The following is a 15865-nucleotide window of genomic DNA, read 5'->3' as shown; positions in this document are numbered from 1 at the left end:
ACGACCTTCTGAGAGCACATGACTTTAGCTGCATTGATACGCAAACTCTGGACCGGTTTTTGACATTTTAGTGTCTCATCACCAGCCATCCAGGCTCGTTTGTACCAATATTTGTGAATTGACGTGTTATTATCTGCATGGGTCCTGGTTCGATAAGACTTTGCAACCACTTTGGAAGTTCAACGTGGTTATCCTGACTTAACTGGTTGCCGCTGTGACGTGGGGAAATGCCCTTCATTGGTTCAGGATTGACCAAAATGTATGAACTTACTATTCAACGTCCATTTGAGAGTCGAGGCACTAATTTAAAATGTGTGGCTGCTTGACGCAGACCACTGGTCCAAATATTGCACCAACATTTTTAACCGAAGCCAATATTCCATTGACGGTAAACGACTTAACAGATGGGCAGTACGGTATATGAATATACGGGTACGTCGTATATCCAACTCTTGGGACTGAAATATAGAGAGTTACGTGAAAGGGTAGTTTTTGTGAACGTCTCTCAAATAACTGACACCAGGTACAAGCACTGCTCCGAGTGTGGGCGGTTAATTGGCCAGGATGGATATGCGACGTTGGGCTGTACTGCATTGGAAATCCATACCTCCCATTGCAAATGATACACAGTGGCGAGATGTTAACTAACCCGCCTGGTATACAGGAGGTTATGGGTTCAATCCCAACCCTGACGCCTGTATATTTGGAGTTTGCGTGTCGCTCTCCCCGTGGTCGTGTGGATTTTTCTCCGAGGCCTCCGGTTTTTCCCTCCACATTTAGAAACGTGCGTTTAGAATATTTGGCTGCTCTAAATTTCGAGATGAGAAGGCACTTCGTTGGGCCATAATTTGTGGCCAGGTCGCTTCTGAAAAATAGCCACATAGCTCAGTTGGACCTTTCCTGGTCAAATAAAAACTAGTTATGTTATTTTATAGTAAGCAGAGCATTAGCACGGAATGCCATCATCACAATGTAAAAACAACCCTGGGCGGGTCTGCAGGCCCGAATTAACTGTGAAACCCAATGATTATTTACGTGTGCGGATGTGATTGAGTGGTATTCAAACCAACCGTTGGCGGTTGCATAAGCCTCACGTCTATGATTTTTCGTCTGCAAGGGTACACACAGGCGCCTCTGTGGGAACTCTGCACGTCAGTGCCCTTGTATTTGGTTACTTTAAAAGTAAGAAAGGGCTCTTTGGCTAAACTGCCCCAGACGAGGTGAATGGAATGTTAAAACAAATTTCTCTGGCCACTCATCTGGATTTTTTGCTAAATGTGACTTCTTTAAAAAAAACGCTTCTCCGAGCTTAGATGTGTTCTTGCACAATCGTAACAAACTTTTACGGTATTTTTCTAGATTTATATGCGGTTAGAATGAAAACTGAAGGAACTTTTTTTTGAAGACTGATTCAGCACTTTGCTCCCCGTTATGTGAGAAATGTACACAAGTGATTTGCTTTCTTTAATCTATTTATGGCATTATATTTTATCCAGGAAAACCTCACCGAGTCTCAATGTTCACTTTTCTAGATGGTTTTGTGTTAAGATGTTTGGCCATTTTAAGCAATGTTTTCCCGTGGGAATGCACGTATATACAGTACGTACAATGGTAACACAACGGCATAGGCAAATTTACAGACCCACTTGCTGTGCTACCATCAGAAAATGGAAGCACAGCAAATGACGAAATCATGATAGGGGTCGGGGGTTGTGGAAATTATTCTGGGGGAATAACTGAGATTATTCAGTGGCTTCTGTAAACAATTGCCATGATCCAAACACCTGAAAAAACAACCGGGCAAAGCATGCACATTTATCATTTGTGTTTGTACAGTGAGGGAAAAAAGTATTTGATCCCTTGCTGATTTTGTACGTTTGCCCACTAACAAAGAAATTAACAGTCTATAATTTAATGGTAGGTTTATTTGAACAGTGAGAGACAGAATAACAACAAAAAAATCCAGAAAAACGCATGTCAAAATGTTAAAAATTGATTTGCATTTTAATGAGGGAAATAAGTATTTGACCCCTCTGCAAAACATGACTTAGTACTTGGTGGCAAAACCCTTGTTGGCAATCACAGAGGTCAGACGTTTCTTGTAGTTGGCCACCAGGTTTGCACACATCTCAGGAGGGATTTTGTCCCACTCCTCTTTGCAGATCTTCTCCAAGTCATTAAGGTTTCGAGGCTGACGTTTTGCAACTCGAACCTTCAGCTCCCTCCACAGATTTTCTATGGGATTAAGGTCTGGAGACTGGCTAGGCGACTCCAGGACCTTAATGTGCTTCTTCTTGAGCCACTCCTTTGTTGCCTTGGCCGTGTGTTTTGGGTCATTGTCATGCTGGAATATCCATCCACGACCCATTTTCAATGCCCTGGCTGAGGGAAGGAGGTTCTCACCCAAGATTTGACGGTACATGGCCCCGTCCATCGTCCCTTTGATGCGGGGAAGTTGTCCGTTCCCCTTAGCAGAAAAACACCCCCAAAGCATAATGTTTCCACCTCCATGTTTGACGGTGGGGATGGTGTTCTTGGGGTCATAGGCAGTATTCCTCCTCCTCCAAACACGGCGAGTTGAGTTGATGCCAAAGAGCTCCATTTTGTTCTCATCTGACTACAACACTTTCACCCAGTTGTCCTCTGAATCATTCAGATGTTCATTGGCAAACTTCAGACGGGCATGTATATGTGCTTTCTTGAGCAGGGGGACCTTCCGGGCGTTGCAGGATTTCAGTCCTTCATGGCGTAGTGTGTTACCAATTGTTTTCTTGGTGACTATGATCCCAGCTGCCTTGAGATCATTGACTAGATCCTCCCGTGTAGTTCTGGGCTGATTCCTCACCGTTCTCATGATCATTGCAACTCCACGAGGTGAGATCTTGCATGGAGCCCCAGGCCGAGGGAGATTGACAGTTCTTTTGTGTTTCTTCCATTTGCGAATAATCGCACCAACTGTTGTCACCTTCTCACCAAGTTGCTTGGCAATGGTCTTGTAGCCCATTCCAGCCTTGTGTAGGTCTACAATCTTGTCCCTGACATCCTTGGAGCGCTCTTTGGTCTTTGTCATGGTGGAGAGTTTGGAATCTGATTGATTGCTTCTGTGGACAGGTGTCTTTTATACAGGTAACGAGCTGAGATTAGGAGCACACTCTTAAAGGGAGTGCTCCTAATCTCAGCTCGTTACCTGTATAAAAGACACCTGGGAGCCAGAAATCTTTCTGATTGAGAGGGGTCAAATACTTATTTCCCTCATTAAAATGCAAATCAATTTATAACATTTTTGACATGCGTTTTTCTGGATTTTGTTGTTGTTATTTTGTCTCTCACTGTTCAAATAAACCTACCATTAAAATTATAGACTGATCATTTCTTTGTCAGTTGGCAAACGTACAAAATCAGCAGGGGATCAAATACTTTTTTTCCCTCACTGTACATGTGCTTGAATTACACCCGACTGTATGCTGTTTATGCTTATTGACAAATATTGTCAGATTTCGGAAGCTTAGGCGTGGTTGAGGCTGGACAGTGGTTAGATTTCCAGACCACATGGTGTGGCTCGTGCCCTCATCCAGCAGTGGAGTATATTCCTATGGGCTTTTATTTTTGTGCAGTATACTAGCGTACAACATAGTGTTATGGTGGCTTTGCACACCTGTGATATAACACTCTGGAGGCAAGGGTTGATGGGTCACACAAATGTCGTGAAATTCCCAACCCATGGGCATCGATATTGCCATATTAATGTCTTGGCAGGATATGATGGCCATACAGAAAGTGGATTCATTTCCATCTGCACTGTGTTACCCCGTTCTCCAAGAGCTCTGGTTTCCTCCTACTTTTATAAACACTAATTAATGGAGTTGGCCAAACATCCTAACACAGGACCACAGAGCTTGGGCACTGGCTCTGGCCGCCTTCTTGCTTGGCTGTGGTTTCCTTCGCGCTTTTCATCATTCTCTCTCCGAGAGTTAATGAAAATGCATGCATTACAAATTCTCAATTGTATTTTGTTACATTATTATACGTGTATTCGATATTAACATTTAATATGCAACAGGTCAATATTAAAGGTCCGATTACTCTGTTGCCCCATCGTAAATCAGCACAATGTAAAATAACGACAATATTTGCATTATTGTCCTAAACGTAATTTAAAATATCTTTTAAATAACATCTGGTCTCTCTATTCCCGGAATGAGAGCTATGTCCGTATTTTTGATGCTAAATCAAAGTCGTTCACCGTCGGTGTTGGACTCCGCCAAGGGTGCGTCCTGTCTCCACTCATGTTTGTGATTTTCATGGACAGGATATAAAGCCGCAGCCGAGGTATGGAGAGTATCCAGTATGGGGGCACGGATGTGGCATTGCTGCTTTTTGCAGACGACGTTGTCCTCTTTGCCTCGTCAGTCTGTGATCTCCAGCGTGCACTTAAACAGTTTGATGGCGAGTGTGAAGCGGCTGGGACGAGGATCAGCACCTCCAAATCTGAGGTCGTGGTTCACACCCGGGATACGATGGATTGTGCTCTCCAGGTGAGGGGGAAACAGCTGCCCTTAGTGGAGGAGTTTAAGTACCTCGGGGTCTCTTTCGCGACTGATGGTAAGTGGGAGTGGGAGATCGGCCTGCGGATCGGTGCGGCGTCCGCAGTGTTGCGGGCACTGTACCGTTCCGTGGTAGTGAAAGGGGAGCTGAGTTCTCAGAGTCGAGCCGCTGCTCCTCCGGATCGAGAGGAGTCATTCGAGGTAGTTCGGGCACCTGGTAAAGATGCACCCCGATAGACTCCCCCTGCAACTCTACCGGGCAGCATGTCCCACTGGGCAAAGACCCCGGAGCCGTCCCAGGACACGTTGGTGGGACGATGTCGCTCGGCTTGCCTGGGAACACCTGGGAATTCCCCAGGAAGAACTAGAGTCTGTGTCTAGTAGTGTGTAGTAGTGTATCGTATAGTCGTGTATTGTAGTGTATAGCGTAGTAGTGTATCATGTAGTCGTGTATAGTAGTGTAGTAGTGTGTAGTAGTGTATAGTGTAGTCGTGTATAGTAGTGTATAGTGTAGTAGTGTATCGTGTAGTCGTGTATTGTATAGTGTAGTAGTGTATCGTTATGTAGTGCTGGAGTCTGTCGCCAGGGAAAGGGAGGTCTGGGCCTCCCTACACAACACGCTCTTAAATCTTGATTTGAACAAACCTCTTGAACCTTGATTTGAACAGACCTCTATTAATACCAAAGACAACCCCTGGGAAATATCTGTCAACACACAGTTTTTTGCGATAACGCTCTGCTGTGTTTTCAGGTTACATTGCACGTTGTTTGGCATGATGTACTGAAAGCATTTGGGAATTATTCCAAAAAATCATTCAAATAATCCTAAGGTCATGTCAAGGTACAAAGTTTGGGTCTTATTTTTTGTTTCGATCTGAAAGTATGATGACACCAAAAGTGGTGCGACGTGACACTAAAACACGCCAAAGCATTACACGATATATAAATCGTCTATAAATCCATAATAATCTGAACGAATTTGTCCTTAAAAATCCAAAAATATGAACATTTTAAATGCAAAATGGCATCCCTCGAGTTTGCACTCTTATCTGACAAAACACTATTCACCAAATCAATGAGTTTAAAGAGTCAAAACAACTATAATTTTATTGCATATGAGTTTATAACAATGCATACATGAGCAAGTTGCGTATATATCGTATTGCATATGATAGTACAACGTACACAAAAGCTGTTTACTTAATGTAATATATTAAATGCATACAAATTTCAAATGTGTTTTAAACCATGACGCGATGCTCCATGCAGTCATGAATTCAATGTGCCCATAACTTCTATATTCTATATATAAAAGTGCAGCCCTGCAACGACTTGATCGTGCCAATGCTGGCTCTATATTACATATAGTTCTCCACAAATATGATGAATATACTCTATACATGCAATCTGTTTTGTTTGATTACCCACTGGGGGAATTATTTGAGAAAAGTGAATCCAGCGGTCACGCTGAGTAATACTGCGGGTGTCTTATCTCTTTAAAGTACCGCGCTGCGTGTGCCTGACAGTGGATGTTAAAGATCCCTTGACGTCATTCGAAAGAGTTGGCCGTTGCGTGCCGGTGTCACGGTTCAAATTCAAAAAATTACCCGCAAATTGCAGTAGTCAATTGGGATTACGAGTGGCAGCAGCAATCACCCTCCCTTCCTACTGCCAAAACCTGGCAGGGCCCTCCTGAAAACAAGAGTCGTGAGACTTCGGTGTGGCTTTCCTGGGTAAGCAAGCATAACAGGTGAATAGTAACATCATCCTCCTTTGAGCAAGTGTAACGTCTTAATGCCAGCTGGGTTCCTGGTGAACCTATAGTTAGCCAAAATAACCTTTCTACGCATGTCCTCTAAGGCCTCTCTACGACCTTCATGATCGCCGGTTCCATTGTTGACACAGGATACGGAGCACATGTGGGCTAACTACTTATTGACTGTAAGAATTGTAAGTGGTCTTGGAGAGGGCAAGTCGCAACAAAGGTAGATAATGATGGTCAAGACCAACGATGGAGTGGCAGCCAGACGGGTGAACGCGTCCGAGAGGACTTCCACCACCGAGGTGGAGCAATGGAGTTGGCTTGTGATCGAATGTTGTCATCCTGGCTTGTGATCGAATGTTGTCATCCTGGCTTGTGATCGAATGTTGTCATCCTGGCTTGTGTTCGAATGCTAAACGGATTGCCGCATCGCAGCGCTGATCAAAAAATGGCAACAGCTTGGGCAAGCTTTCATCCGGGAGTGGCTAGACCATGGCTGATGATCAGAATCATAATCAGAAGTTTATTGTCTGCGTAAATTGCCCTTTGAGCTACACAGCTTTTTTTTAACTGTGACTCGGCCAGCAGACAGACACGGCAGCAAGAGTTAATGATGATGATGACGATGGGCTTGATATTCTAACATGCCACATCTCTCCTGGCCACCACTACCCGTCTTCGTTGCCTCTGAGTAGGGCGACGCCTTTGGTGTTTACTGGTAGGGCGGGTAGACCCCGTCGAAGTGCCACTCGCGCCACTGCTCGCTCGACTCACGGTGGCGTTCGTAGGACTCTGCCAGGGAACACGAAGACAAAGATCAGCCACATAGCCGTGCAAGGCGGTTGGTGCAGGGGCTTTTAGCAAGCATACGGCACACGTGGCTGCGATTTTCAGCCAGCACCTCAGCTGGCCGCCTTTGTCTCCCCAGTGCTGATGTTTACACGCAGCACCAGGTAGGTACACTTTGAAGCCAGAGTCGACCTCGGGAAGGCCCAGGACCAATTCAGATAATCATCGCTGTCTGTTGTTGGCCATGACACACGAATCAAACTCAGCTTTGTCATCTGAAGTGTTCTGTACTCTTTGAGCCCGGAGAGCGCTCGCTGTGGGCGGCCTTCGCGTACCAGCACAGCTGTCATAGGCCTCGCGGGGCTACGCAGTGGGCAGCAAAATCCATTATTGTACCGTACCGCTATGCCCCCCCCCCCCCCCACATGCTGTGCTCCCCGCCCTTCACCAAAGCCTCACCGACCCGCTCGGGTCACCCGCCAAGGGCGTGGGTGGAGGCACCTCATCCAGCAGTGGATTGCCAGAGTGTCGTGTGGCTTGTACCTGTCTTCTCCTCCTCGACCCAGTTCTCCCAGCGAGCGAGCTGCTCCTCGCGGTGCTCGCTGCGCCTGCGGTCCGCGGTGAGCGTCACGCGCGCCTCCACTGTGGTGGTCGGTGCGGCGGCGGCGAGGGCGGGGAGCAGTGACGACATAGCAGTACGGTACAACAAGGGGCATTTTTAATTCCCTGTATTAGATTTTTTTTGGCCCCATTTCGGTGTTTATTTCGTCATTTTTTTGTCCGTTCAACATTAAATGTACCGGATTGAATTTTGATAATTTTCATTGCTGAGGTGATGAAATTTAATCATTCTAATACATTTAATTAGTATTCCATTGCATTTTTGTTATTCTTACAAAAAGTTCCATCAGTAAAACAATAATTTTTACAAAGACTTTTTTTTTCATTTAAGCAAAGCCGGCATTTTTGGCAGTAAAGGCACGGAACTGATATCACATTTTCGGATTATCTGAAATTGTGTATCTAGGGCCTAGATTTGAGGATTTTTCGGATTGATCCGGAAATTGGGAACACATCCTTCGTAGATACTTAGAAAATTGATTGAGAGATAATTTATCGAGTGATAAATAAATTATATTTAGATATCGATAATTGATAGATAACTGGTAGAAATATAGAGACATACAGATCGAGGAATAAATCATTATAATTAGTGGTAGAAAGATGACTTTTATAACAGTTACCAATACTTTGCCAATTACCAAATCATCCAAAATCTACCGAATCACATCAGATTTCCGAAGCTAATGAGATATGAGTTCAGATGGGTAACAACCATGTATAAAATAGGTCCTAACAGAGCCTGCTGAACTGGTATGAGGTGGGTAGCGAGGCAAAATCCATTGTTGTACTCGACTTCTATGTGCCACGCCTGTGCCCCCTGCCATTACCATCGTGGTAAAGAACTCTATGGTCAAATATTCCCCATGACCCCCCTACACGGAGTGGGGAGGCCCTAATGCAGCAGTGGGTTAATATTTGGGCTGTCTTTGCTTGTCAGGGAGCCAAGGGTGGGGGCTAGGGTTGCCACCTCTGAGGTACAATAAAAGGAGCATATCAAAGAAAGAAGAGTATCTCACAACACTGGGCGAGCAGAGAGCTACGTGTAAAAACGCATCGTATCGAGCGATGTGTTCTCATTATTATTCCGCAACCGACACAAACCAGGACGTTTAATTGTCCCGGGAAGACTTACAGATTTCCGAGGACATCAAGCCTCAAAAAGAGACCGACGATCCTGGAGGGGGGCGGGGGGGGGGGAAGACCAGGGCAGCCGGGGACCCTGGGCAGGGGCTTGGGTCGTGCGAGGCGAGGGGAGAGGGCGTCACGGACTCACTGAGTTGCTCGGCACGTGACTTTGGTGAGCGTCTGGCCCTGCCGGCCTTGTGCAGGAACCCCGCGGCCTGGTCCCCTCGCACGAACACTCCGCGTGCAGCCGGGGCGGCTGAGGTCAGGTTATTGGGGCGGAGATGTTTGGGGTGGGGGTCCCCGCAGGAGAGGGTGGGGGGGGGAGTTTGCGAGGGGGGGAGAGCAAGGCAGCGAGGGGGGGGGGGTGTTGGCGTTGGCTTTCACCGATCTCTGTAATGAATGCTTCGGACAAATATTGAAGTAGCGACACCGGCGGGGAAGTCTGAATTCTAGTTTGGAGGAAGCGATGCAGTCTTGTGTCGGACGTGTGTTAAAAATGCGAGCGAACGGTGCCGTAGCGCCCTTGGCATGTGGCCCTATCTTGCAGTGTGCATGCCGTTGAAGCCCACGCCGTGGAATGTCTCCACCCTTCCGCATCTGCCGCTGCGCCCTGGAATGCGACCCCTTGCCCTGAGTGAGGCCCTCCTGTTCTGACCGAGGTTTCTGCCCAAAAACGGTTCGCTAAAATCCAAATCCCTGGCAATCGCTGGGACCCGTCGAATATCTGCTCTCTGCAGACTTCACGTGAAACAATTACGCACAATGTTACACCGACTAAAAATGCCCGACTGGGCTTTTTTAAGCACGATGATACGAAGAATCAATGCAGCGTTACACACATAATGTGTACGGTCGAATCATCTTTAAAATGGATATTTAAACAAAAATGGTTCAGTAACGCTGTGTTTAAGGTTTGACCATCAAATTGCATCCTTAAATTAAAAAAAAATTGCATTTGGTGTTCGTGTCATGCTTATGTGTGTGAGGCTATCATGAATGCGCTTTGTTTCACAGACGTTTTATGCCGTAGCTTTGCAGTGGGGGGGGGGGGATAATTGCTGTGTGGCCTTCCAATTGAGTACTGTAATTTGGCAAACGTTGACTGTGACGCCGGCACACATGATCTGCTCTTTCAAAAAACGTCGCGGGATCTTTGACGTCCACTGCGATGTGCACGGAGCGTATTCGTCTCGGTTAATACACGCGCAGTGTTAATACGCGCGCAACATTAACCAGGGCAGCCGTGTGTCTCGAACCGCGAAACCTCTGTAAGAAGCAAAAAACGCTCTTGGCCAATGAGGTCACGTGTTCAGGCCACAGTGGCTTGGACAATAGTTTTGTTTATTTCAAATGTTACCACCTACCACTTCCCTTTCCCGTGTCACCTCCATGACTCTATGTAGTACAGCCATGCACAAATTCCCACCGCAATCGGCGAGCGCTGAGATTTGTTGTTTTAGGCTCCGAAATTGATTTTGGTTCATTCCCACCACCTTTATTGGCGTCAGCGTGGTTGGCATCGGGGCCGCCTGCTGTTGCAAGGAATGAAATTGGGGCCGACCCTCTGTCCAACTCTCCCCCCCCGCCACCGCCTCCTCCACAACGCCGGCAGCCCGGCGCCTGGGGCCCCTTCCGTGGCCCCGTGGGGCTCCGGCGCATTAGCACACCGGCGTCCTCGACGGTTAACGCCGTTGCCTCCCCGTGTGTTTATCGCCGCGCGCGTCTCCTACCGGCGTCGGCTTGACGCCCGGGCGACACAGAAGCGCTCTTCACCTCGCAGGGACCTGGAGTGTGCGTTGCGGGTGGCGTAGGGCGGACAAAACGGAGCATTGAGACCGTTGCTGGTTAGCGGGGAAGAAAATATTGCTGGTATGTTGACATAACAGGCTTCAATGAAGGGGGGGATGGGGAGAGATTATGGCGTGGCTGTGAAACAGTTGCATGTCCTCATCGCGGATTCGCGACAGGGGTTGTGGAACTTGATGCGCGGTATGTGGATGATGTCATGCTGAGGTGTGTTTTCACATTTTCTGTCTATGTCGACTGCAAAATTCGAATTTGTTATCATGATCAGCAGCAGCAGCAGGGACATTGTCGTCATCACCAGAGGAATACGCAATATCATGATCGCCGTCGTCATCAGTTACGTTGATATCATCACGACTGCCATCATCGGCATCTTTATCAGCAGCAACAAATTATCGTCACCATCAGCAGCTATAGATTATTTAACAACACACAAAGGGCTGCTGCTCACAAGCTATAGCAATGTACATTTGGAGTAATACCGCTGTGCGTGTTGTTAAATGTACAAGTAGCCAGTAGTGGATTTAAAAATATATATATTGATTGTACAATATGTATAAATTAATAATAGAGGATTTTTTGCGGTTAGATCGCGTAAATATAAAAATGTGGCGTGAGACTCACCACCACCCGCCAACTAGTAAGGGTTGTCACGTAAACAGAACGTGGCCAATTCGTCACCAGTACAGCACACCGGTGTGTTGGTGAGCCAAGCCACAACATTTACAATCTTCATCATGAAGCAGGTTGTAATTACTGGCAAAACGTCGTGGATGATATTGGTCGCGAAAGCCTACGTGTTAAACGACATCAATTCACCTCGTGAGAGGCGTTTGGGAGTGACGGAGAAAACTGGCTTAACCGAAAGACGTCGTAACCACAAAACCGATTCAGAGTGCAGAACTTAAACGATGCGGAGATGAAGCAAATAAAAACGTAAATAGATACCAAAAACACCAGTCCCAGTGTAGACGGGAACAATACAACGTCAAGGCAAACGAAAATACAAAATCAAATTGGTACGTGTACATATACCCGGTCTGAAGCGAAGATGGTATACGTCAGCGGTTTTTAACCTGGGATGCGCTCATCCCCTCGTGGCTGCGTGATGCCCTTTCTGGGGATGCGAGACGTGGCCAGATTTTTTTTTCGAAGGTAAATAATCGAAAAGGCAAATTTAGGGCGGGCAAATTTGGACTTAAAACTTGCGTGACTGCAGGAATTCATATTCTTGGTTCTTTCGGTAAAGTGACGTAGATAGAAAATAAAAAAATAAAAATACAAAATAAAATCAATTGAAAATAATTAAAGCAAAAAACCCACGACGTTTCGATGGCAACACAAGAAGACCGCTTGTGTTGCGATCGAAACGTCGTGGGTTCTTTGCTTTTATTATTTTCAATTTATTATTATTATTTTAAATTTAAATTGTATTATTTTTTTACTTTCTATCTACGTGACTTTACCGAAAGAACCAAGAATATTTAGGACGGGCACGTGAGTACAACTACTTTGTTTCAGCAAACCCTATGTATTTATTGACATTTTTTTTTTTACGATTGAGAACCAAAGGGGTGGAAGCTTCCAGTAAAGGTTAAGAACCACTGGTCGACGTGGATCGTAACAGTCGTAGATATTTCTCCGCTTGCTAGTAATGAAATAACAAATGTAAGGATCGTGCTGGCAGGGTTATGAAGGCACAGCGAAAATAAAACCGCTCACAAACGTGCACCAATGATGCCACTTCGCTATAACAAAAATACGGAGGAGCCAGACGTTTCAGGCAATGACCCTTCAAGACTGACTTATAGTTGGAGATCACAGTTTTATACCAGAGGGGGGGGGGGGCGCTGATAAAACGGTGGGACTTTAAGAAAGTCGGCAAGATACTTTGAATTGACAATTGGGCAGTTTCTCTATTCACGGTCATTGGCTATCAACTACGAGTCCGTCAATCTCTCTGCTGCCTCTCTCTGCTCTGAATAAGGACCATTGCCCGAAACGTCAACCTGTTTCTACATGATCTCCAATGACGCGTGCGCGGTGTTGTGTGTTTCCCCTCTTTACCTGTGCCGAGGATCACCAGGCCAGCCGCAGTGAGGACAGCACAAAGCCACGCCATGCGATCCATGCTGCTGCTGTTCTCGAGTGCTGAGCGGGGGCTCCCTGGGTGCCCCCCCCCCATTCCATAGCGAGGGGCAGGACTGGGGGTGGCCACAGGGGGCCAGGGCACGGGCAAGGGGAGGGTTGTGAGTGCGTCACAGGAGTTGTGGCGTTGCAGACGGAGGCGGCGTTCTTCACAGCCTCTGTTCTCTCTTTTTTTTTACGATCAGAGGAAACAAGAAGATGCTCGGTGTAGTCGGCACTTTGCTTCGTTCATCATTTCGGGGTTTTTTTCAATGATTTGCTTTATGTGCCCCCCCCCCTTTTTAAAAGGAAAGATTTCACAAAACATTTCACGCTCTGCTCTTCTCCTTCTTACCCCTTCCCTCTCTCTCTACCCCCTCTCTCTACCCCCCCTCTCTCTCTCTACCCCCTCTCTCTACCCCCCTCTCTCTCTACCCCCTCTCTACCCCCTATTTCTACCCCCCTCTCTCTCTCTACCCCCTTTCTCTACCCCCCTCTCTCTCTACCCCCTCTCTCTACCCCCCTCTCTCTCTACCCCCTCTCTCTCTACCCCCTCTCTCTACTCCCCTCTCTCTCTACCCCCCTCTCTCTCTACCCCCCTCTCATCTTTACCCCCTCTCTCTACCCCCCTCTCTCTCTACCCCCTCTCTACCCCCTCTTTCTACCCCCCTCTCTCTCTCTACCCCCTCTCTTTACCCCCCTCTCTCTCTACCCCCTCTCTACCCCTCTCTTTCTACCCCCCCCTCTCTCTCTCTCTACCCCCTCTCTCTACCCCCCTCTCTCTCTACCCCCTCTCTCTACCCCCCTCTATCTCTACCCCCTCTCTCTCTACTCCCCTCTCTCTCTACCCCCCCCCTCTCTCTTTACCCCCTCTCTCTACCCCCCTTCTCTCTACCCCCTCTCTCTACCCCCCTCTCTCTCTCTCTCTACCCCCTCTCTCTACCCCCCTCTCTCTCTCTACCCCCTCTCTCCACCCCCCACCCCCCCTCTCTCTACCCCCTCTCTCCCTACTCTATGTCTATGTTCCCCCTGTTTTGTATGTAATATTTGTTTTTAAAAAAAATCACTACGACAAGTGCTGCATCTGCACCCAGCCCTTCTCGCTGTTCTCTCTTCCGTCGGTCGTCGCTTTGCGGCAGACGATCGGACCGGGCTGTCGCTTTCCGCTCCTTCCTTTCTTCTGGTCATGGCAATAGCTTTCTCTGCAGGGCGTTCAATTGAGGTCGAAAGCGTCCATGCATTATTTAGCTCTGGCCATCTGTCCATCTGTCTGCAGTGGAGTCACGATAACTCTCGTGACTCCGCGAAAACTCTCGCTATCGTGACTCCACTACCGATGAATATTCTTTTAAGAAAGGCAGTAAAAAAATTGGGTCAAAAGAGAAGAAAAAAAACAGCTTTCGCCCAAAACGTGGCGACAGAAAAAACACCCAGCAGTAAATGGATCGAGCCCCTTCCGGCCAAGGCGAAGACAGCCACGCGCCAATCCGGCACGCCGCCTGACGTGATGACGCGCCACGTGACCCCTTGTGACGTCTCGCGTCGTGCGAAGACGTCGTGTCGACGTCGTACCGTGATGCATCTCGGCAATGTAGCTCCGCCGCCGTCCCTTCGCGACGCCGTCAACCCACGGCTCGCTTCTTGTTCCTCTTCCACATGGCGGTGCCCAAGGCCTTTCGTGCTCTTTAGGCGCCCGAACGGAAGACGTCTGCGTCCCTGTATCTTTTGCACCAAAGGCTCCTTTCCCACTGGTCAAGATTTTCCCGTTTGGTCTAATGTCTTGGCACGGTTGCCTACGTAGAGTGCGGATGAAGTTCAGCGTACACACACACACAAACATTTCTCGTATCACCCTTGTGAGTGTTTATTCGGTGCAAAGAGATGCCATACGTTTTGCAGACGTATTTTTCAACTGGACGAGGATCACATTTTAATGAGAGGCAGATAACGGTAGGCTTGGAGTGCATTTAAAAAATAAAAACTGAACGATGTGAAAAGGCAACAGTGTGTCTAACTAGCCAAGTGGGTCAGCCGTGGGGCGAGTGGTTCGCGCTCGGAAGGTTGCGGGTTCAAATCCTGCTTGGGAATTGACTCAGCCTATCATCCGCCGAGGGTTTGTAAAATAGGTACCACTTTGTGGGGAAGTCAACAGTCTTCATATGTATAGACTCACCCCTACCATAGGCGTATTGAAAGTTCACTACCTGCTCAGGGTTGTAAACAGGAAATGAGCACTGCCTCAATGCATACTTGAACAATAAATTACTATTTTCTTAAATTACTAAAGACAAACGTTTCAATTCGTGAGGATCAGAAATATGGACATTAACAATGGGGGGGGGGGGGGGGGGGGTGGGAACAAGAAAGTGTGCAACAAAGCGTGGAGAGGCCATGGTTGAAATTACACTCAGATATGTAAATAAGGAGGAACACACGGGTTCGAGGACATACGTAAAGTAGAGACACCATGTCATACTTATTTGAAAAAAAGTTTTGCTGGCTGGCTTTCACGTCCGGAGGGATGGACGGACAAACAGTCACGTGCAAAGGATGTGCGCGTTGCCAATTGACGTTTAAAAAATGTAAGTGGGTCTTGGGTAGAACGCGTCGCTAGAATAGGACGATGACCGGTAGTCGAGATAAATGACGGAGTGGCAGCCCAAGTTGACGTCCAACGCGGAGATGGAGCAATCAAATCAGCTCGTGCGCAGGTGCTGGATGGATTGTTGCATTGGAAGACCCTAAGAAATGGTGATGGCTTTGGGAGGCTTTCATTCAGCAGTGGATTGATCACGGCCAATGATGAGAGGGGGGAAATTGACAAAGGATGACACTTCAGTCGATGGTCCTCACCCATACCCTCTGATGGATTGCACGATCCCACGTGGCTGTACTTCACACCTCGGATGAACTGCAAATTAAATAGAAATGTGGTGCAGCTGTCACTTTCGAACATGTCAGTGTCTGTGAAACAGGGTGGCCCACAAGTCAAGATAACGGGGCTATTAATTTATATTAACGCCGTCATTAAAACATGTTCATTGTATATTATTCTCTAAGTTAATATTTTATCTATCATTCTAAATAT

At 47.2% G+C, this 15865-nt stretch overlaps 1 protein-coding gene across 1 annotated transcript; it reads right to left on the bottom strand.

Moving 5' to 3' along the window:
- Positions 1 to 5624: 5624 nt before the first annotated feature.
- On the bottom strand, positions 5625 to 12842 carry LOC116952291 (putative cartilage matrix-associated protein). Its single transcript, XM_032971502.2, has 5 exons — positions 12718 to 12842; positions 10575 to 10628; positions 8993 to 9100; positions 7639 to 7737; positions 5625 to 7098 (listed from the first exon to the last, which is right to left on the bottom strand). Exons 1-5 carry the CDS (start codon positions 12833 to 12835, stop codon positions 7019 to 7021), a joined length of 459 nt encoding a protein of 152 aa, XP_032827393.2. The 5' UTR covers positions 12836 to 12842; the 3' UTR covers positions 5625 to 7018.
- Between the last annotated feature and the right edge of the window lie 3023 nt (positions 12843 to 15865).

The sequence above is a fragment of the Petromyzon marinus genome, chromosome 46 (genome assembly GCF_048934315.1).
Source record: "Petromyzon marinus isolate PM22_M1 ecotype Great Lakes invasive population chromosome 46, UKy_Petmar_22M1.pri1.0, whole genome shotgun sequence".
Taxonomy (NCBI): Eukaryota; Metazoa; Chordata; class Hyperoartia; order Petromyzontiformes; family Petromyzontidae; genus Petromyzon; species Petromyzon marinus.
The sequence above is the reverse complement of the archived record's forward strand: the minus strand, read 5'-3'. Positions and strand labels throughout refer to the sequence as shown.